General features: G+C 40.6%; 1 protein-coding gene across 2 annotated transcripts; it reads right to left on the bottom strand.

The window, feature by feature from the left end:
- Positions 1 to 7,792: 7,792 nt before the first annotated feature.
- xpo5 (exportin 5) lies at positions 7,793 to 23,713 on the bottom strand. 2 transcript variants are annotated; one of them, XM_079689711.1, is made up of 33 exons: positions 23,481 to 23,713; positions 22,809 to 22,930; positions 22,659 to 22,731; positions 22,405 to 22,542; positions 21,872 to 22,054; positions 21,690 to 21,716; positions 21,423 to 21,608; positions 20,094 to 20,170; positions 19,966 to 20,010; positions 19,763 to 19,853; positions 19,563 to 19,646; positions 19,314 to 19,439; positions 19,118 to 19,208; positions 18,905 to 19,033; positions 17,140 to 17,255; positions 16,890 to 17,045; positions 15,625 to 15,666; positions 15,443 to 15,532; positions 15,162 to 15,358; positions 14,973 to 15,075; positions 14,631 to 14,812; positions 14,079 to 14,179; positions 13,882 to 13,978; positions 13,656 to 13,791; positions 13,443 to 13,541; positions 13,272 to 13,318; positions 13,058 to 13,164; positions 12,334 to 12,393; positions 11,077 to 11,171; positions 10,879 to 10,986; positions 10,440 to 10,577; positions 9,769 to 9,933; positions 7,793 to 9,501 (listed from the first exon to the last, which is right to left on the bottom strand). In XM_079689711.1, the coding sequence occupies exons 1-33, from the start codon at positions 23,580 to 23,582 to the stop codon at positions 9,352 to 9,354; spliced, it is 3,663 nt and encodes a 1,220-aa protein (XP_079545837.1). In that variant the 5' UTR covers positions 23,583 to 23,713; the 3' UTR covers positions 7,793 to 9,351. The 2 variants fall into 2 exon arrangements, with proteins under 2 accessions (XP_079545837.1, XP_079545838.1); XM_079689712.1 differs by having other exon boundaries at positions 16,890 to 17,042.
- Between the last annotated feature and the right edge of the window lie 497 nt (positions 23,714 to 24,210).

The following is a 24,210-nucleotide window of genomic DNA, read 5'->3' as shown; positions in this document are numbered from 1 at the left end:
CGATGACCAAACCCAGGGTCAATCAAAATAAAGGTCAGCAGGGGTCAAAAGGTAATGACCCCTCTGGTTACGCAACCACATCGTATCAAGAAGCATCTTAGCATCATTCATCCTAATCAGAGCGGTGCACCTTCCAGGGCTTCGCGGTGATGCTCGTCTGCATAATGAGACTTTCACCTATGTGATGATGCATGAAAGAGCTGATATAAAATATAAGATGATAAAGTTAAGATATGAAGGATTAAAACATTTGAAGAATATAAATATGTTGCGGTCTATTCTTATAGTTATTTGATATATTAAACCCTCAACTTTATTAGAAGCAACTTTGTTAGTTGACTTAAGTTTCCCTTTGGGAGAAACTTCGGTAGAATACATTATTTCACAATGATTTACTATAAAAAAAGTTTCTATTTATGTGCATTTCCAGGTAGAGGCCTACTGGATGTCCAATGAGTCAGCACTAAATAAAGAAGGGTTAAGTGACTAATGAAATAATACAATTATCCGCTCCAGCAACCTAATACTACGTACAACTTTCCAAACAACTGAAGTGCCTTATAAAGAATGTATTTACAAAACATCCCAAGAGGAAGAGGGGGATGATCTTTAAGAAAGGATGACACTGTCTTGGAGTAGAGAAACTGGGTTGGAGGAGTAGGGGGGAAAGACAGATGAAGGGGTGGAGGGGATGATCAGAGGGGTGCCAGACACAAAGAGGCCAGGGCCATGGCCGGTGGCACGCGATGGGCAGATTAACCAGCGTTTCCTCCCCTAACTGAAGCATTAGGACACCTGACTGAGTCCCGCCAATGGCAGCCAGCCAAGGATTTGTGGGGTGGGGGGGGGAGGGGGGGTGGAGAAAAGCTGGGGCTCGCCTTTCAACACTCAGACTCTTCAACAACACAAAGAGGGGTGGGGTGGTGTTCGTGGGGGAAAAAAAATAGGGGAGTGATGGGCTGGTGGCTTGGAGTTGGGAGGGGGGCTACAAGCCTTGCCCCTCACCATCTGCTGCCCAGGCTAAGTGAGGACAGGGGTAGGGCCTGAGTGCAGGGTGGGGTATACAAGCGCGTGCACAAAAAACACACGTGTATTTGCGTGCACGCACCTGTTAGTGTGTCAGTGGGTTGGTAGAGTGGCAGATGGACAGTGCAAACTCCTGGCACCAGAGCTTGGATGTAAGTCATCCTACGTTAAGGAGTATCCCCTTCCCCCATATTCCTAACCCCTGCTACCTAATCCACAGTGCCAGCCAATTATTTATGTTTTGCTCAGTTTGATTAAGACATCGACGTTGAAGAGATATTATGGGCTGGTTGAGACGGGGTGTGTGTATGTGTGAACCGCTTATCCATGCGGCTGTTTACTGTAATCAAAACAAAACAGACACTGCCCCTTTGGCCCCCACACAATTAGCAATGTTTACTATTAGATGCATTTTAACAGTCACTAATCCTTTTTACCCCCAAATTCAGCTCTTGTGAGAGTTACACAAAAAGGGAAAAATAAAAAAGGGTACTGAGCAAACATCTATATGCCAGTGTTTCCCCAAACAAACTACACCCACTCACAAATTCTCATACATTATTTGACACAATTTCCCCCTGTGTTGTGTGTTTATCTGTACAGCATCAGTGAGCTTTTTCACCGTGTTAAAAAAAGGGGTCAGAGCAGCAGACAGTTCAGTCTTGCTGAGCAGTAATCTAAAAATGCCTGTAATCCTCCATGCAGAGCCCTTCTGGACACTGTGTAGCAGTTAAGAGAGGTGTAGCCTCATCGTCGTTTAGCAGCCATGTGTCTGACCAAGCTTGACACGCAACCAGAGTCTTACAGCTGCCAGGACACACACTGAGAGGTGAGGCACATTAAAGCTGCCCTGGTCACTCACTGGAATAATTATGCAATTTGTTTGCCCTATACAACGCATTGAGTTGAGTGCAGGTCAGTGAACTTATTCAACTCTGTGTTAGAACAAGAGGTAGGTTTCAGAGCCAATCAAATCATTGGTTTACAAACAAAAATACAGGCTGGGACAATGCATTAATAAACTCCATTTATGACACACACCAAAACACATTTCAGTGAAATCTGTTTACTAGGCAACACCACCAGCAGCAATCATAAATCAGTCAATTAGTCGGTGACACTTCTTTCGAGTAAGTACACGTGAATATTCCCAAGGAATATCTGTAACAACGAAGTGGCACAGAAGTTCCTGAAAAAAATGTTAAAAAACAAGTGGATTATTTTACTAACTTCCACAATGAAAATTGTACTGGGGCAGAAACATAGGGAGCACACTTTTTTTTACTTTTTCTGAGGCTTTTGGGTCTGTTTCTTTCTGAGTATGCACCACTTTCAATGTAAAACTTGCCTTGGAGTCAGAGTCGATAACACATGGTGTACTGCCTGCAGTGTCGTTTCTCTTGCACACCGTACGTCCCAGATGCATATCCAGGATGTAGTTTATCCCTGCGACCACCTACAGGACACAGCAGGAGTCATTACCGGCAAAATGTGTATGACAAATTTAATGAACATTGACCATGACACGATGAATTAACTTTTACCTGGATTTTGGCCGATGTTATGTTCACAATAGTGTAATTAAACTGTTCTTCTGCTGCGTTGGCTCTGTTAAATTCAACCACAGCAAACCGAGCTGCCGTTAAAACGTCGGTGTTGTTTACCGGGACTTCATGAGGCTGACCGGTCATCACATGTTGTGCGGATACAAGAGGACCGGACAAAGCACAAACGAAAATAACAAAACAGACGAACATCCTGAACCCAACAACTTGCGTTGTAGTAGCTGATAAGAGCTCAGTTTGCCGCTTCTGAGTCGCGGCGTTCGCGTTCAGACCCGGGTATAAAAGATACTAGAAACACACACCTGTTTCCCATGTGTGTTGATTGAGGGTTCGACATGAAAATACTCCGACCAGAAACTTCTGTGTGGCGAGGCAACCGCGTTGCTAAGGTGCCGTGAAGCTGAAACTGCTGGTGAAAATCAAATGTTAATTGTCGAAGGAAATAAATATACATTTTAAATGTTGGGAGCAACAGTTATTATTTTAAGAGAAATAGAGCAACATTTCGGTCTGCAATTAACTCTATCTGGCAACCTAAATAATAATAGTATGATATAAAATAATCAATAAACAGTCTAGCAGCTGGTTGATACATTTCCCTGCAAAAACGACATTATGAAGTCAATTAATATTCCAAACAATTGCATAACAAGGCTACTGAAAATCAGTCTGGGGAATGATATAACAAATCCCCAAAGCATTGAATATCCCTTGAAATATCCTTATGATATTGCACTGCTGTAAATCAAACTTGAGCAGGGGTTTCTGGAGTCTGTGTGACAAGGGATACGCATGTGGCAGGCATAATCTCATCGAGACACATAATTGAATGAGAGAATTATGTGAAGGTAAAGGGTCAAATAAATGCAGCAAAATACAGAAAGGTTGTGAAGAAAGACCTGCTTCAGTCAGTAAAACAGCCACGTTAATTTTCTAAATATAGAACTCAAGCAACAAGGTCACATACTAGTCCAGAAAACAATCCTTTAAGAAATGCTTGGCAAAACGTTAACCCTTTGATCCACAACATGGGTCAACAGTGACCCGAGTGAATTGTAATTGTAAATATCTTTGCAACAAATTACTTTAACAATTCAAAATTCCAGGTATTCCCCAATTAACTTGTTTATGATCCTCACAACTTCTTACTTTCATTTTTCCTTTCTTAATCTTTTAATAAAAATCATTTTTGTATCACTACCCAAAATACATACTATAATAATTATTATTTTAGCAGTGATTTGGACCAAACATGCATTCACTCTGGAATTTGATAGAAAGCTTTTATTTGTAAACGATTGCCTTTAGGAAAATGTTTACTGTGGACAACTTTTCACATGCCAAACTTGTCACAACTCAACAGGTTGACTGCACGACTGATTCATGTGAGTCTTATTTTACACTTCTTTTACTTAAGGAGATATTTGATATCTTGTGAAAGATAACTGTACATAATATTTGAACATTACCTTGTCATCCATTACTAGTGAGGAAGAGAGTTCATGTCTATGTCCAATTAAACAGGAGGAACTGGCAAAATGCTGTACGATTATTATATATCGCAACATCAAAATGGAAGACGTCTTCACCAGTATCCTTCTGGCTGAAAAGTTCCTTGAGAAGAACCTGACCATTGTGGGGACCCTTTGCCAGAACAAGACGGACATATTGCCTGTCATGAGGCCATCCAAATTGAGGGAGAAGCATAGAATAAGAATCTGGATTCAGTGGCAACATGACCATGGTGAGCTATGTGCAAAAGAAGGGGAAGGCTGTTGTCCTCCTGAGCACCATGCATGATGACAAAGCATTGGATTACAACAGTGTAAAGAAGAAACCAGAAGTGATCCAGTACTATAATAAAAGCAAATCGGGAGTGGACACAATGGATCAGATGGTTTGCACACATGCAGCGGAGAACAAGGAGGTGGCACAGGCGGGCATAGTGCGTAAAAATGGCCAAAGCTCTGCTGACTCAATAACTGCAGTTCCAAACCAGCTCTGGCATTAATGTATATATATATATATATATATATATATATATTATATATATATATATATATTATATATATATATATATTAATATCAGCACCAAAACTGTGGGAGCTTCATGGGTTTTCATGGCCGAGCAGCTGCATCAAGATGCCTTACATCACCAAGCACAATGCCAAGCGTTGGATGGAGTGGTGTAAAAGCACCACTGGACTCTGGAGCAGTGGAAACGTGTTCTGTGAATCGACGAATCACGCTTCTCCATCTGTCCTCTGAGGTACGAGTCTGGGTTTGGTGAATGCCAGGAGAACGTTACCTGCCTGACTGCGTTGTGCCAACTGTAAAGTTTGGTGGAGGAGGGATAATGCTATGGGGTGTTTTTTCTGGGGTTGGCCTAGGCCCCTTAGTTCCAGTGAAGGGGAATCTTAATGCTTCATCTTACCAAGTCATTTTGGACAATTCTATGCTTGCATGACTGTGCTCCACAAAGCAAGGTCCATAAAGGCATGGTTGGGTGAGTTTGGTGTGGAAGAATTTGACTGGCCCGCACAGAGCCCTGACCTCAGCCCCATTGAACACCTTTGGGATGAACTAGAATGGAGATTGCGAGCCCGACTCTCTCGTCCAACATCAGTGTCTGACCTCACAAATGCTCTTCTGGATGAATGGGCAAAAGTTCCCACAAACACACTCCAAAATCTTGTAGAAAGCCTTTCCAGAAGAGTGGAAGCTGTTATAGCTGCAAAGGGGGACCAACTTCATATTAATGCATAATAATTTGGAAAGGGAGAAGGTTGTGTAGGTGTAATGTGTATGTGGCCCAATGCTTTTGTCTATAGTGAATAAAGAGACGCATGGAGAGCACGCCCAACCTCCAAAAGCACATTACAGGGGGACTGGAAAGATGTGGGCTAAAATGACTAAATGCACACACCACCCAGCAACATGTACTGTTTGGTCCAAAGCAGTCCTAACATAATTATTATTATAGAATGTTTTTTTAATCATTTTTATCATACTTGATGTAGAAATACAAAAACTATTTGATTTCCTAAATTAAGAAATGTAGAATGAAAATAATGATGTTTGGTGATCAAAAGCAAGATATTAAATGAATACTTGAAATATTAAATGATTAAATAAATAGATTTCCAAAATATATAGCCAGGAAACAGTCAGCCATGCATGAAATAACATTGTAAGTCAATACGGGTAATTTCTTACCCATGTTGTTCCTTAGAAGGGTTAAAATGTTTTTTGTCAGTTATAAGATCATTTATTGTGCTTCATTATTGTTCTTTTCTTTAAACTCTTTATTTATCTGATATCAAATACTTCCTTTATAACAAAACTTTGAATGAACGACATTAAGAAAAGTCCCAGTTTCTTCTTAAAGGCAGTGAATTATTTTTCTCTCTTTTTGCAAATTAGAAATCTTGATCAGAGCAGTCCTTTTCTGTGCCTGTAAATGTCATCATCTAACTTTTGGGTCTGTCTGTTGCGGACAAATGTTGAGAAATGTCTGGAGCTTAAGTTTGCAGAGTCACACTGATGGGAGAATCTTGCAGAGAGGAAGCATTGAGGGGAAAAGCAGGAGGAGCAAGGTACTGCGGGATAGACGATGGGCCCTGGAAGACATTGGGGAGATGAGGATTATTAAGAAGCATTATCAGAGTTCGTTATTTGGATCTTTTTCACCTAGAAAAAGAAAATTACAAAATACAAAGGCATCCGTTTGTTGTAACATAAATCAATCACAATCCTGATATCTGTGTAGCGTGGGTGGGAGAAGGCATACTGAAGGTGGGTGCAAGGTTTTGTTTGTTTTATGCACTAGAAACGTCTCTCTGCACTGCCAGTTTAGACAGAAGAAAGAATTATCATAGTGCTTCAACACTTTTTTCATTACATATACATGATTTCCTTTATTAACCTAATTTATAGTACAAATATAAAAAAAAACACTCAACAATTCCAATTAGCACAAAGACAAAGTTGCATTCATTTGTTCATTCAATAGATTAAAGAAATGCAGTTTACTTTTTAAAGAAAAGCAGCATATCCTTAAAAAACATCATGTTTGGCATACAGTATTGATAAATGCCTTAAACAATGAGGTGGTTATCATGTTCGTGGAAGAACTGTCTGCACATGTAAAGGACTATGTATGACCTGATTGATTCAGCTCTCAATTACAGCCGCTCACAACTCTTTCAATGCACATATGCAAATACAAATATTGTCATAAGAATGATTGTGGGTTTGTAAACAAATATTTTTGATAACTTGAAAGCAAACTCACGTCAGGATTGCGAACCATAAATTGAAATCAGTAAGAGCAATTATTTAGGAATATATAGATCTATATATATGAATTATTTAAATGGAATTTCTTGTGTAGCATTTTAATGTTGCAACAGCTGGAGGTGAAGCTTATTTTACCTAATTTATAAACATTTGGGTAGTTTAGTCCTTAAAAGTAGGCCCACATAAAACAATCTGATTCTTCATTTGACACATGAGGATGTGAAACAAATGTTGTGTAAAAATCAATAAAAAATCAATACTGAATTTACAATATTAATTTCTTAACTGTAGTGGAGCAATGTTATAGTTTTGGGGGGAAATTGCAGTATGCTATCCAATTACAAATGTGGCTTCTTTTTTTTTTAATGACTGTTCTTTGCGGCAAGGCACTACAGCTAACTTTTCTAACCAACATTTAAACTTTAAACTGAGGATGTTGGTTCAACACTTCAAGACGTAAGAGAGTGCATGTTTACTGTGAATTTATAATTAGCTTAATATATTTTACTACAATAAAATACATAACACAGGTAGGCAACACAGTTCTTCTTCATTGCGCTTCTTTACAATATTTGACGGTGGTCGGTAATAGCAGAATTCCTTCCGGAATGGAATGTGAACTGCTTTTTACTAATATGCTTTCAGAAGACTTCCTCGTTCACTAATGAAATATCCCTTATAATATAACAGTTAAAACATTAAATGAAGGTCCTGTAAAGGTAAAGACAACTATCATCACTTCAATACTATTTAGATGTTGGGCCGTGCAAAACAAAACAAATATTAAGACCCAGATATCAAGGTTATAAATAAAGAACCTTGAACCTTGTCCATCTGTAGCAATTGAGCAATTCTAATGTAACTTTTCTCATAATTCGAAATAAAAAAATATTTAGACAAAATTAAATCAAGATCAATATTGATTCATTTATTTAAAAATAAAACAAAGTATAAACCACATCAAATTAAAAAAAAAAAAATTCTCGTTTGAACAGAACAAGTTAGTGTAAGTAAGTTTAAATGGCCGAAGGTGAACAATCATCACAAGGACAGGTACATCGGTTCATTGGATATCCAAGCTTCACAAATGTTTCTTTTAAAGGGCAAGTAGGATGTGAACCTGTTTTCAGTCAAATGTAATCTAGAATTTCAGACCAATCCTCCCAACACAGTACTCATCATATCTAGCATAGCAGATCTATAAGAGTAAGATATATCCACCAAATCATGATTAAAAAAACAATCCCTTGAAAATGGAGGAATGTATGTCTGGTTCACCATTTTCATTTTTGAATGTTTAGCACTCTGAATAAATGGCAAATGTACAAATACAATAAAACCTTAAGTAAAAAGACTTGGATCAAGCTACACATTAGTTAAGTCTATTCATAAACAATCTTTGTGAAAACTATATGTAGTTAGGTTTTGTTTCTCAGAAATGATTGGACACGTTGGTCATCAGGTCTAGCATGAGTGTTTTGGCACAACATTTGGCTTCATTATTTGTAGTATTAGACGTGCTAAAACAACTGCTTTGTAATATCTGCACACTAATACAAAACATTGCTGTTCATAATCATATCTACAATATCCAGTTGCTTTATTTTCTTAGGGTATGATGATGCATCCTCACCCCATCTAAGGGAACGGTGTACATGAGGTACATTTTTGCATTCTTTCAGAGATTAGGGCCAGGATTTGTCCAAAACATTTCTTCTTCTGGACCGGCCTTGACCGCAGCAGCAGCAGCAGCAGCGTGGTTGCACAACAAATCTGTAAAATAGTTTTTTTTACACAAAAAAAGGTTTACACACACACACACTCCTTCCTAACAGGCTACTCCTGTTGCTATTGGCTATACTTTCTTTACCTTTTTAGGTATCATTAGACGCCCATTTCTATAATGAATGTCAAACCACAGCTGAACTCGCTGTTTGATACCATTGTCCCATAAATCTGACATGATTAGTGTGAATGATGCCGGTCAATGAGCAAATAATGGCGCCTACAAACGGCTGAATCATCCTGTTAGAAAACAGTTTTGTGGCTCAATTAAGCTTCTGCTGAAGAATATAAAATAATGGTTGGTAGCTATTTTCAGATTGTCTCTTCCCACAATACGACGAAGAAACATACTTTAATCTGAAGTCTTTACTACTACTTCTTCCATACCTCATTCATTGCTAAGAGTAAAGGAATCAAGACGTAATGTGCAATAGGGTTTAAAAATGGATCTACTGTGTTATACTTGCTTGTACAAATGACTGATGGGAAGATTTTATGAGTGGTGCTGTGGTACATCGATGGTAAAAATAAAGAGGACCTATTGATAAAAAGGGGCGTTGACAGTCATGTCAGGGAGAGCCGCACTGCCCCAGCTGGAGGATGGTGACGGAGACCCCGGTTTGTACACATAACTCTCTGCAGTCAGTATGAAGTCCATTAGAAGCACTCTGTGTTCCTACAGGGTATTCTTCTCTGGGGCGAAGAGAGCTTCCAGGCCTGTTGCTTCACTGCTCTGCACTACATCCTTGTCCGGCTTCGGGCTTTTATAGAGCGATGGAAGATTACGGATATGAACCTCCTTCCTGAACTGCTGGCACAGAGCTTTCTGTTGACGGGAGTCAAAGAGAGGAGGGGTTAGAACAGAGCTATAGGAGATCTACCAGAAATAATTTCATTACATTGTAGAGCCCTGTTGAGCTGCTGCACATTTTCTTTCTGCCGAGCACAGAAGATTTACTGCACAGCCAGAATCACACACTGCTGAGTAATGACTTGCACTCTGAGGCCAGGGTGTCTGGTCACTTCTGATGAGCAGTCTACAGCGGGATATAACAGAGAAGCACTGCTCTCTAGTGGCTAAATGTGGCATTACCCCAACGGTTCCTTCAATGAGCTTCCTGAAGTGGTCTTTCCTCTTCTTGTCTCCAACCTTCTGGGCATTAGGGTCCAAGAGCCGGTGGTCATACTGGTCCAGAGCCTCCACACTGATTTTTGGGATCTGGGTCATCACTACTCTTAGCTCTGGATAGCGAGCTCGCTATAGCAGATAAACAGACAGGTAAGGAGATGATTAGTAATGCATTCTGAGGAATCAACTATAAAGACCCACAGATACAACTTCTATATATCACTTTGTGACTTCACAGTAGAACCAATTAGTTATTTGACTGCCAATGAATCAGAGGCTCATTTGATAAACGATTCATTGTTTGATGTTAGTTTTGGCAACGGCAATATCCAAAATTTCTCACTGGGAGGCTAACATTTGGCATGGAGGTCAAGTTTTTGTGAGGCTGAGTGTGTGAATGAATGTACGTGGTCACAACTTGTGCGGATTTTTGATGTTTCATGCTTCTTCCATTTATGACAGTCAACTGAACAGTTTTTTACTGCAAGTTAGATAAAACGTGCATTTCAAGACATCACTTTAATCATCTTATAGTAAAAACAAATACGAAAAATAATGGGCTGGGCAATAACAGTTGAACAAACAAGGTCAAAATAAAGAGCAGATATGGCAGAGGTTATTGCTTTTAGCCTCACCAGGTTTTCATAGATGAGCATGGCCAGCTGAGAGAGGGTAGAGTTGCAGACTTCATGTTGCCCGTGAACCTGAAGGGCCCTAAGGACGCTGGTATAAAACCATGTGACTGCTTCAGGAAGAAGATTACCCCCGATAACCTGAAGGGACAAAGAGCGGATTTGAGAGGAAAACTTTAGAAATATGTGAAAATGAAAAGGTACATTTAACAGCCACCTTTAAGTCACAGACAATGAGCGAATATCAGCAGAAACTCAAAATAGCCTGACATTGAAATTGTGCATTAAATGGTCAGATAGGTGTCAGAAAGTACTTCCTGTGTTTAAAAAGCCGCATCAAGCATGGTCGTTTCAGCCTTAGACTTCCATTGTATTTAATGAGGTTTGTGCACACTAATAAAATACTATAAGGCTAGCTTTTATATTGTACGTTTGTTGCTACCTGGCGCAGAAGTGTCCAGCAGACCATGGAAGCAGTGCGGTGACAGTTGGTGGTGTCCTTCCACGACAGGGAGGTAAAGGTTAGGGTCAACATGTTCATGTAGATGTTCTGGATGAGAAAAACAGAGACATTGAGCCTATCTGCAGCATTTCAGTAATAAATATGCTGCTGCTAGAGTGTTATGCGTCTCAGGCTGACCTCGTGTTTAAACAGGTGTTTTCCCAGCTCGCTCAGCTCCTCTGTGGGCTGGGCAGGAGACGCCGTCTGCGCCGAATCCATCATCATGTCTTCCTCTGGGAGAGAACAGTTCAAGAAAAGTATTAAGATAAGATGGAACTTTATTTGTCCCTGTGGTGAAATTCAGGCGTTTATAGCAGCCACAGGGTCAGGGTGAAAAACAGGATTCAAACAAGGTCAAAAATAGAGATAAAATACAATACAAATAATAATACAAACATTTAAAAATAAAGTGATAGAGTAAGTGTTGAAAGAGATATCATGGTAAAATGTTGGTCATTTGAAGTAAGACTAGAGGTGTCCCAAAAGACTTGGAAATTGTGGTTAGGAAACCTTAGACTCGTGCATTATGGGTGTGCTGAAAGTTTGATTTTGCATAGAATTGTTTCTCCAAATAAAGCATGATATGTCACCTATATTATTTCTCTCTAGGGCTCTGCACCACAGTATTTACATGGATATAAGCCCCGCCCCCTCTCCAGCGCATCCTGTTTGAATGACAGGAGTAAACACAGCTGACAGCCGCGGTGAAACTCCAGCGGTTAGAGCGATGAGAATATTCGCATCGCGTCCGTTGTGAACGCAGCATAATGCAGTTCAGAAAACACTGTTGCAACTTCGAGATTTTAACAGTATCAGGGGCACGCAGGCCATGGTGGCCGTAGGACGTACAATTATTTTCGGGGCTTCACGGCCAGACCGAGGGGCATGTCCGTCATGGCCGCCGTGAAAATCCTACCCTGGTTCACTCGCAGCACTCACATTCTATGACTGAGTGACTCTCTGTATCACGATAGATATGATATCTCTGAAAAGGCATATCGTGGAGACCTAATATCGTCTCGACGATATATATCGTCCACCCCTAATGTCGCCTATATTTGTATAAATATCAGCCTAGAAAAAATGAAACATGATAGACTATGCACTATCCAAATGATTTGGACAATCACAGCAGTTGTATCATGGCGATCAGAATACTAATAAGATAACATTAAGAGACAGTTAAATACAACTAATTGTGATTTCACAATAGGCAGGAATAGTACTCGACTATGTCAATTATTATATAAATTAGACACAAGAGTCATCAGTCATGTCATCTTGTCATTGTGAGTATTTGTTTGGAAGTGTTCATTGTGAGAAATCCAAATAAAATCTTATGAATACATATATAATAAAAACAAAAATAAAACTGTATTTAAAATTATATCTTACCATCTATTTCCTCTTTATCTGCTGCTGGTTCATGTCCCTTTTTAGATATGCAGCTCACAGCTACAAGAGAAGAAAGAACAGAAATGTTATGGCCGCACAATAACTCAACTCCTCTGCTTACAATATTAAGAGTAATGGCTGATCAGGCAGTTGCTGCTATATGCTGAATTATAAAAACACATCATATATTTTTAGCACCTTCAGAATATGCATCCCCAAACATCGCCCTTTTTTCAAGGGTTCACGGTGGGGGTCAGTTATTTAATTACCAAGGCAAAAGACAGTCAACACGTAGACTTTCAGCTCTATACAGGAATTATGGCTCATATTTGCACTTTGCTGATGTGTTTTTAGTTTGCACATCTGGCAGATACACAAATTACCCACATGATTATAAGTGCATTAGCAGTAACAAGCCATGATTTTCACCGTGTGTTTGGCTTTAAAAAAAAAAAAGGTTACGTCAGGAACATTATATTGCTATCATAAAACAAGTGCACCATCATTATAATAAAATACCCTTTTGAAACAGATATTTTATTTTTTAATCAATACCTCTACCAACAAGTGCACAAGTAGCTGGCTCATTGCAATGCTAGTTAATACACTGCTTTTTATGGTGCATTCCTTAACTCCAGTTTAATTTAAAAATAATCAGTTAGTAGCAACATTAACTTTTAATTCACTTTCATTTATTTTGAACACAAGACATTCTGAAACTTACAGAGAAGATCCAGCACCTCCCTGGTGAGCAGGCGGACCAGCTGCTCCTCCAACATCTCCTGCGTCACATGGCTCTCTTGACACACCACCACCTCCTCATCCTCACCACTACAAATACAGAAAAAGATAAAATAAAGATTGTATTTAAGGAAATGTATGCGAGTATCGTTAGCAAAATGTACTGCAAGTATTCTGTGGCCCTGGATTGTACTTACTTGACAGAGGTCCTCTGGCTGATGAGTTGCCACTTGACGTTGAGTCTCTGTAATATGAAATGGAAACAAGACCATGAGATTTAGCAACCTAAACAACGGTGAGTGTATAAAATATATAATATAGTCAAATGAATGATAAATGTTACAGAATGGGAGATGTGGAGATCTGACCTGCTGCATGTAGGCAAACAAAGGTCCCAGCAGGGGGCACAGTAGACTGTTGTAGTACTCCTGAGGACACGATAGCACCAACTGCCTCAGAAACACCCGTAAAGTTATTAAGGAAATACGATGTCAACATAAAGCAACAGCTCAGATCAGTTCATGTAGAATGAACAGCAGTGATAATATTGGATTTTGAAATAAAACAAAAGCAAGGATATGAATCATAGGGCGAAGTCTGTGGTCCGGCACATGGTCCAGGGACGAAAAAGCAGAGCCAGCTATTTCTTCACTCAGCCTCTCAATGGTGTAGAAATCCTGCTGAAGGGACACACCTGCGCTTCCCAGGACATGGAAGCTACAGAGTTAAAGAGAGTGTAAGATAAAGTAACATTTAATCTGCAACAACATGTTGAAACAAAACCAAACGTTTGGGGATCTTTCTCACCAGTTGTCATACAACGTGGACAAGAATCCCTGCATTCGCTCCAGGTTGCTTTTATACACAGCAGTGTCATAAAGGTCCAGAAGGTTCTGAGAGAGACCTGGAGAGAGGACATATATAGAAGGTGTGGCCAAAATGTATGAAGATGATGGCTTACTCATGGGGAGAGAAAGAAGAAATGTTCTGGAAGCCCATCTTACCAAGAACCACATTTTTCTCTGCGTCCATCACATCATGGGCCCTGGTGAAGGTCTCACTCAGACGAGCCATGTTCTCCGGGGTGAACAGACTGTTTTGGGTCCTGCAGTGAGGAATAGAGCAAAGAGACTGGTCACAGATCAGCATAATAGCAGGAGGTATTATTGGGGCATTGCTAGACAAACTAATGAGCAAACACGGAGGGTAAACCACTGACCTCATTTTATTACACATTTAATGTAATTGTAATTAAATAAAGTAACTGCCTTTTTTTTTTTTAGTTGCACCGCCTCTCAGCTGCCAATCAAATCAAAGTGCAATGCTCTAAGCAGACCACGTGATCATGCGAAACCTTTCCTCTTTATTTTCCTTTTTGAAATCAGAAAAGGGCTCCAACATGCTGCCATATACATTGTAAAGCTTTTGTATCAGCTATGAAAATGCCGTTTACATCATCATGTCTGACTTCGCGAACCTTACTGCCCAGGTGAAGAGAGACATTTGTTGAATTAACAAAGTAAAGAAAAGTATTGTGATAAATAAAATAGGCATACCTGATTAGAGCCAGCAGGTTGGGCAGAAAGGCCAGAAATTGGGCAGTGCAGGGGTTTCTGTAGATGGGAGCTCCTGTGGGGGTGAGGCCCCCCACAAAGCCCCCAGCTTTGGCTTCCTCCAGGTCGACAGGCCAGCGCGCACGCTTCACCACCCCCATCATGGCATACAAGCAGAAACTCAGCTAAAGAAGGCCAAAAAAGAAGAGATTAAGAATTAAACAATTGTTTCATTATTGGGCTCATTGCTTTCTCAATACTTACAATGAGCCCAGTGCTCTTTATGAGCAAACACCTGCAAAATGAGCCTTAGAGCTCACATACTAAGTAGACCTACACACTTACCCGCGCTCTATTAAGGCCTGATGTGTATGCATCTTTATTCTGCTCCGTGACAACCTGGTCGGCCCCGACAAAGGACAGGTACACGGCAGGGTTCGACAGCACACTGGAACACAAAGAAGAGATACTTATCTTTCATGACTCTAAAGCTCATGTACATATTGAGGGGGAAAATAAGGAATTCATACGCACTGCCTCATCTCCTCCGAGGTCCAGTCTGCAACCACTGAAGCCATCAGCTCGTCTATAAAAGCCTTCTGCTTTTCAAAGTCTTTGAACTCGTTACTGATGAGCACCAGAGACTCCATTAGAGAACTTTCCATCTGAGAGAGCGTGGCCTGGCTTGAGCACAGCTTCTTTACGTGATTGTAAAACATGTCAAAACAAGGCTGGGGAGGAGAAAATAAATCATGTTAACTAATGTATATACAGGTCATGCAATTTTCCTTACAATTGGTGAATTGGACACTCACCAAGAGGACCCTAGGGTAGTCTCTGCATATTTTGATGATTGAAGAACAGGCGTGCCGTCTCACGTTCTTTACAGCTCGGGACCGAGGTGCCTAAAGTTATCAATTGGAATGTTATTTTTTGGATTTTAGACATGTAGGATTCCGGTTCTGTTGTGTTAATTGGTTCTGTGAAAGAAACTCACCTTATTTTCCTGACCAACTTCAAATGTGACTGCTTTAAACAGCTGTAGGGACAAAATAATAAAGTACTGTTAGGTTAATCTTGATGATAATACTTGTTATAAACTTGTTTTTAAATGTTTTAGAAACTGGTGGCATAGCAACACATAGCATGAAAAATTGTGTACATGGGATATTTAAGAACACAGACATCCCCACATTTGAAAAGAGTAATACATATCATATTGAATAGAGTTTTTCTCTACCTAAACTTAAATATATTAGAAAACCACCATCAGCACTACATTAAACCATCATAAAACTACTATTAGGGATGCGCCGAATATTCGGACACCGAAAATTATCGGCCGAAAATGGTTCAAAAGGCCCTTTCGGCTTTCGGCCATCACCGAATGTCAGAGAACAGGGTTACGTTGATCATGCTCCGCATATTTGTCCGGGTGTTTTGATTTCAAGTGGTGCAGTAATCCCGAAGTGGTGAAAGTCTTTGCAGTTACACCCCCTCGAGAAATGTCAGCTGAACACGTTTTACAAATTGCAATCCGTGCCTCTTTCTCTCTGATATTTTGAAATATCTCCAAGCGGCAGACATGTTGGCTGTGAGCCAGCCGCGAGCATGGTCGCGCGCCGTGCTTGTCGCCGCGTTTTGATTACGTCATCCCAACAACACGTTAGGTTACCAAACTTATAGGTGCATTTGTTGTTGTTGAAGGCCTGGCTTTTAAAGTCTTTATTTACACTATTTTGTAGTAGGCCTACTGGCCTAGATGTTTATGTAGTTTTAAAGCACCGTGGCTTTGTTCTGAATGCACTTTGTTGTAGTTATCCTACAGAGAAAAGAAAATGCACTTGACTTGGAATTAATGTACTGTATGCATTCAAAAGTGCTGAATAAATGTTTTATGGACCCATAATAGTGATTATTATTTAAGTTACATTTTGCCATAATCATTTCTTTTTCCATAATCAGGTAGCTGAACAACATTGGTAAAAAATGTATACATTATATTATATATATATATTTCTATTAATCATTTTCGGCCTTTCGGCATTCGGCCAACTGTTTCCTATTTTCGGTATCGGTTTCGGCCAAGAATTTCTCATTCGGTGCACCCCGAACTACTACATATTTATATTGGCCATTACCATATTCCGGTTTATATATATATATATATATATATATATATATATATATATATATACAAAATAATACATATATTGAAGATGCACATATATAGTATGCAGTGGCCATGAGGACTCTGCTGACCTTGTAGAGGACCTGTGGCAGGAAGTTTGGCCTATGTATGACAAACGGGAAGAGAGCAGAGACGTTGGTGAGCACACAGGACAAGATGAGCGGGTCTTTGGTGTCGTAGTTCAGCACGGCCTGCAGCAGCTCCATGCTCTGATCTATGGGCAACTTCTACACCGTAAGAGGCAAACGTTTACATCATTATATAGTCCACATTATTTGTATCAATCAGGTTTGTTGCGTAGCTTAAAACTATTCCTCTTACCTCCTCCTCCAGATTTTTGAAGATCTGTGTGGCCATACACTCCATGAACACAGTCATTGCATCCCACTGCACCACTGATGGAGACAGGAAGGAGCACAGGCCCTCGGCAGTCTTAGCTAGTGAGGTTTAGAGAGACAAGGCAAGTTAATTAGCTGCTTTTAGGAATGTATGGTCATCCATATAAATGCAAAGTTTAAGTAGAGCCAATGGTGTATGCTTTACATCAGGGCTATTCAACTAAATATTCAGTTGGGCCAGATTTTATAATTACAAAATTCAGCTGGGCCAGACATTCAGCGGCCTGTAAAAAGCGGGTAGTGACACTTTTTTCATTGTTCATCCAAGAAAAGGTAGGTCAAAAAGTGCATAAAAACACAACAAATTAGCATTAATTTAACAGAATCTGAAAAAAAAGTGCACAGTTGTAGCATTACATTTGTTTGCTTTAGAAGTCAAATATTCAGGTTATGTTTTTTGAACCAGGCACATCCCAAAGTGCATTTACTGAATACAATAATAGCAGTCTTAATAAATGTCCTTACATACAAAAAACACAGCTAAAGTGCTCCAATGCAACACAAAGAGGTAGTACTGTAGCAATACTATTTTTTCAATTTTCTAGTAATAGCAAAAAAAATCATACGTTTTGGTCACATTTGACCCAGACACATTACAAAGTGCATTTAAATGAATACAGAAAGAACTGTCAAGTTACCCTTCAGTGCACAAACCCATAACAAGGGATACGGGTAACTACATGAATGAATACTACACTACACGTCTACTATAGTAAACTAGGTGCTTACTATCACCTCATTTGTGATTTGTCATCGCTCACTTTCTCAATGGGAGAAGGGACATTTTTTGTTTTGAACAAGAGCAGTGATTTTTGGCTCATAGGATGTCAATGCAATCCTAAGACATTGGTGAAGAGTGCTGTCAGTCAGGGAGCAGCGAGTGCTACTTTTGATTGAGTTCATGTGTGAAAAGCTTGATTCACATGTGTATGTTGATCCAAACATACCGAGCACACAGATCGCTACTTTCTGAACGTTAGGGAACTGCTGTTTTTTGACATCACTCCAAAACTTCGCTGGCCCGTTAGTGCGCTGCATGTCAATAAGTTCCAGTGTATATTTCCCCTTGTCGATGCAGGGGACCACTTCCTTTACTCGGGTTGATACGTCCCCCTCTATTGCAACAGTGAAGGGGTCTCTGGCAAAGCCCATCATCACCTCTGTGGGCAGAGCAAGTCCATCCAATCAACCGGCAAAGTTCTCTTTCAACCTCGCAATGAAATCTGTCATCACATCCGTGATTTGTGCCGGAGATGTGATGTGTTTGGGGAGCGTCGGAAAATGCAGCATCCGACCCGTGCGCAAGTCGGTCGCGAAAAGGTCCAGCTTGACTTGGATCTGCTCCACAAGATCAATTACCGTTTTGTCTCTGTTTACGCTTCAGAGTTGAGAGAGACATGTTTTAGAGTTGCTATCATAGGACCACCGTTAATAGCACCACTAGATGCACTTTCAAAAAACGTGCTGCGTTGTGGTTTGGTGGTTTCTATGAAACGCGGAGTGTTGCGTTCAAGGTCTGTACTAGTGTAGGAATTTGGCTACGGGAGGCTGGACCACTCGGGAGTTGGTTCTGGGCCGCATCTGGCCCGCGGGCCGCCAGTTGAATAGGCCTGCTTTACATGTTCAATTATCCAAATCAGCCACCAATGTACAGATAAGAACATTTAGAATAGAATAAGGACACTTACATGTGATGGCCCCAGTATCAATAGGGCTGCTGATCTGATACTGTAACCATTCTGCTGCTATCTGGAACGCCTCCAGAGGAACAATGCGGCATGCAAACCTCACCACCAGCCCCAGCTGCGCCCGATAAGCTGTTAAACATGAACATACACTGTTAAAAACATCAAGGGATCAGATAAGGACGACTCAGGTAAAGCTACATCTGTAATGCTTACAGTTGAAAAAGAAATTGAAGTCCTCGTCACTGTCAAAGTCCACACAGGAGTACTGGCAACTTGGGTTATCGTCTCTAGATGGAAATCCAGCCTGAAGAGAAAGACGAGTAAATATTGGGCCCCTTGAATTATACCTAACATACAAGACACCTGTGGTCAAATGTTTACATCTGGTTGGCTTACATCCATGTCTCACCTTGACTAAGTTGGTCATAGACGTTCTGAGGAATTTGGCAGCCATCTGTACAACTACTGCGTCCTTACAAAGAGCCTCATGTCTGAACAAAGAGCCCCAGGTAGGCAGGGTGGTTTTCTTCAGGAACTGCAGAATATCAAAACACAGAGAGACCAAACACAGCTGAAGGATTTATATTCTACAGATTCAAATGCAGTTTACAACATAAGGATTTAGAAGTGAAAGCCATCAGAAAAAAAGTGATCTCACCTGACTGGAATGTGTAGTGAAGGCTAAAATGGCTTCCATGTACTTGCTGAGATTTGCAGGTACTTCAACCTCTACATCTGAACCCTGTGGAGATAACACATTATACATGTTGCTTATATGATGTTACACAAAATGTATTCATGGCCAGGATAAAAAGGCCATGTGAACACAGGAATTGATATGTTGTCAAATTCATTTACCACTAATGAGCAGAGCTGGCCTCCCAGAGCGCACAGCACCTGACACAGCCTCTTCAGGAAGATGTAGCGCCGCTCCACCACTTCCACTGCTCTAAAAAAGGTATTCACAAAAGGGGCAATACTGAATACACTTCTATGTGCTTTGATGGCTCTTTTAAATCTGTTTGGTGCTTCACAGAAGGCATTTGTGTCACATGACTTACTGTGATTCATTGGATTTCATACATATTGCCAGTCCATCCGCTGACCTGCAACCAGACAATCCATTGATTAACAGTGACAATAGGCTGAAGCCAGTAAAGTAGTGGATGGTGGAGGAAGTTGTACTCACTGGGCTGCAGAAAGCATGTAGTCGATGGCCACATCATCAAACAGCAGCATGAAGGGCTTCCTGTCCTCCAGCTTGCCCTGTGGCGGAAACACACAATACATGGTGTGTTATTGTTGATTTAAAAAGGTCCCATTTCATGGCCATTTCCACTGATCATAATTCCATAGTTGAGGTCTACTAGAATAGATTTATATTGTGCAATTTTCCAAACTCACATTGGTTTCTCATACAGCATCTCTGTAAACTACGTGTATTTACTGAATTTCACTCTCTGCCTTTAACGGCTCGTTGTAGCTCCAGTAGCTCCAGCCCCCACCCTCCCTGTGAGCACAGTGTGCTCTGATTGGTCGGGACGTTGTGAATCGCGCTGAGCTCCGTGGAGGTGTGGTTTCCTTGTTTAGCGACAGCGAAACACAGCCAAACTCACCCTGAGCACACACAAAGTCACAGCCGAAGTAAAAACAATAAGTGTGGCTTGATATTGAGTAAGAAAAAGGTTGATAAACGCTGTGAGAATGGGTCTGCAGAGAGAATTTCGCCGCAATCCCAACTGTCTGTTATCAGCCTGCAGCCAGGGAGGAGATATCAGCAGAGCTGCCCGCACTGAGTGTGTGTGTGAGGAAGTCCGTGGATTGGTCAATTTGGACCAATCAGCGGGGGCTTAACGCAACGGCTCCGCGGACGTAACGTAACGGCTCCACGGATTGGTCCATTTGGTTCCGGGTAACGTATGACATCATGCGGTACCCGGAAGAATCAATGGACAGTGACGTATCTCCAACGAGGCGTTTTGGGGAGGTATTTTCTGTGTTAGAGTTTTACTCGATACAGGGTGTACTTTGAGGGTTTTGACTCTGCAGACCGTTTACATGCATAAAAACCTTCATAACACAAAAGGGACGGGTAATAACCGGAAAAGCATGACATGGGACCTTTAATGTAAAACTTCATATAGTAGCATGACTCATCTGATCTAGAGTTCTAAAATAAATGACAAAGCAGTTTCATAGTCCAAATCCATTACTTTCACCAAGGCTGCACAATCCCCTAATTTATTTTCCTGTCTATGAGTGCGTTGTGAGGCAAAGTCGTTGTATTTTTTTAAGTAACCACAAGGTGGCCCTATTGCTACAGATATGCATCACATCTTTCCATTTCCCAATTTTCCAATAAATTCCATAAAATCTGGTGAGATGTTTCCAACATATCATACAATAGCTACTATCTGACAAACAGAGAGAACAAAAAAAAAGGGATTTACAGCTGGCATCATGGCTTAAGCTACAGTCTCCAAGGGCCTTTCATTCCTGTGTTTTCTCTGCAACTCACCTTCCGACTGATAGCGATGAGCAGACACTCGGCTGCTTCCAGCTGCAGCTCCGGTTCACTCAGCAGTAAACACAACATTTCCAGCAGATGACAGTTTCCGGAGGTGATGTACACCAGAGACACCCAGTCTATGTAGCCTGCAAGTGTATTCAGCGTCGCCACGGCAACTCTGCAGTGAGCCCTGGCCTGTGCATGGAAAATCAAGGTAAGTAATCAAGTTCATAAGAGGTTCATTTTTAGAGCAGAGAAGCTGTGTGGTGTTCTGACCTGCAGCTCATGTTCGGGAGACCCTTTCTGGAAACAGAAATACAAGAAAAAATAAATCAGAAAAACATTTTAAAAAATTGCTATATGAAAAACAATGGATCAATACATAAAAACCGTAACACTGGCACATGATTTTGATTGCTACTTATTTCTACAAAATGAAAGTTTAGGACGCCACTGACCAGTTTGCGGTATTCCTCCACATTAAGATGCAGAATGGCCATCATGAAGCTGAAGATGCTTTCCATGTTTTGGGTGAGGGTCTGCTGGATGTCTCTGCGTCGCTGGGTGGGCAACGTCTGGAACGTGATCACATCCTCCGCCAGTCTCAGCAGGATCAACATCACCAACTCTGTCTGAGCCTCCTATGAAAAGGCAGAAGGGCATTTTAGCTTCAACTTTATTTATTACTTTTGACATAACAACAACAACAACATTAAAGGGCTGCATCTTTTGGCCAAAAAAGATACTTTGTGCTCTACTACAATAAACAATTGGGAAACATGTTGTTTAGGTTCATAGTTGCTCATTTACCATTCATTTGCTACAATTTTCAAGTAGTTGACACTATGACGCCAGATGAAAATGACTAATCCTCGACTGGCACTTATTTGCATGCGATTTATGACATAATGTTATTCAAATTTCGTGCAAGCTGGCAAAGGAAACGACACATATGCAATAACAAACTATATACACGCTATTAATTACTCACCCCATTGCTAGTGAGAGCCTCCATCTCTTTCAGCATGTCTGGCCAATGTTGAGGCCATTCTCTCTTTATCATTTCAACAGTGATTCTTGACAGGCCATCTTTGATGTGGCTTTCCTCCTCTAGGATAGAATGAGTACCCTGATAAGACACAAAACAGGTGTTAGATAAGTGTCTACTGCTGACAGTACGATTCAGGATCATTTTAAACCAAAAGACAGATAGTTATGTTGTTAGCCTATAAATATCACACTTACAGTTGATAAGAGGTGCATGGCACATTCCTTCAACTGGACCTTCTCTTGTTGTGGCATGTTGTTCCATCTGAACCTGCAAGAAAAATAAGATTAATTTAGCTTTTAGCAGGTCATTATTTGTTATAAACATGATTTCTCTGTTGCACTCACTTGATTACGTGTTCCAGGATTTGCAAACCAAAGTGTCTTACAACAGCTGGCTGGGCTTTGTCAGCCAATTGCAAGGCACATGGTACACAGAAGGAGCTGGTCTCTTTAAACTCCTCGCAAAACTGTTGTGAAAAAAAAAGCTTGTTATTACACAGACCCATAGATAAACTTAATGATATAAGGTATAAACATACGATAATATTACCATATTGGTGTAGTTAGTCAGTAGGAAAGTGGCTTCAACAACAGCTGCCTGAGCAACTTTTAATTCAATACCTAATAGCCTAAAGTTAACAAAACAATTAGCAATTTAAGCTAGATGCAGCCCTGCAAGGTTTATTGGACTTGTTAAACCAGGCTCAGTATTTAATAACCCTCTGCAGGACTTTCAGTAAATAACAATGTCTTTGAATGAATGCATGTCTTCACTGGATATGGTGCTGGGGTGATACTCATGGCATGCAGGGGCTAGCTCGCAAACACATCTGGCCATCATTATTTATAAGCGAACGTAGACAAACTGTGTTAGCAATGGTGTTAATACTAGACCATTACAAAATATATTTTTTTTTTATTCAGCTACGCAGTTACTTGAGTCCAATTTCTCACCAACTACAATATATGGTATTCTCAGCTAGCTAGCAGCTAGCTAGCAACCCAAAACGATGCTACCTTTAGGGCCTCCAGCCGGTAAACTTGTCCTGTTTCTGCATCCATCATCACATTCAGAGCTTTGATAAGCTGATCACACATGGCGGCCACCTGGTCAGCCATGACTTCAGGTAGTGTCTGGAGAAAGCGAGGATCTCCCTTATGCAAAACACCTGCACGACAGTGAGCAGCGTACACAGGGACGTACTACCAACGTGCACACAATGTGATGTCCGCGCGTTTGAACTGTTGGCTTTCCGTTGAATTAGAATTCTGGGAGTTGTAGTGGAACCGTCATGTTTTGTTTTTTTTTTTATTAAAAAAAAAGATCGTCTATGTACTGCAAGAGATATCCCATGGGGGTTAAGAAAAATCATGATCATAGGAATACTCAATCCATGTTCCTTAGTTTGATTTGTATTTCTTTCTTAACAGTAAGCAGAAAAGCGACTGCGATGTTTTTTCTGTTTTTACATGACTAAATGGCCAAATTATCTTTTGAGATAAATCAAACTGACAAAACGTACACGGACCCAGGGGCGAGGCAAAACTCTCGGAAGCAATTTCAAAATAAAAGCCCTCGTCTGGTTAAAGACACTTGATAGATGAAGCTTGCCCTTAACAACCATAGCTATTCACAAAAGGCGCTTCATCCTAATTTATATCATAGCAAGCCGATACACGCAAACCTCGAAGATGGATAACTAGTAAAAGTGCAAAGTGCAACGCCAAAAGGACTTTCTAAAAAATA

This window comes from Notothenia rossii, assembly GCF_949606895.1.
Source record: "Notothenia rossii genome assembly, chromosome: 6".
Taxonomy (NCBI): Eukaryota; Metazoa; Chordata; class Actinopteri; order Perciformes; family Nototheniidae; genus Notothenia; species Notothenia rossii.
This window is presented reverse-complemented; position numbering and strand designations above follow the sequence as displayed.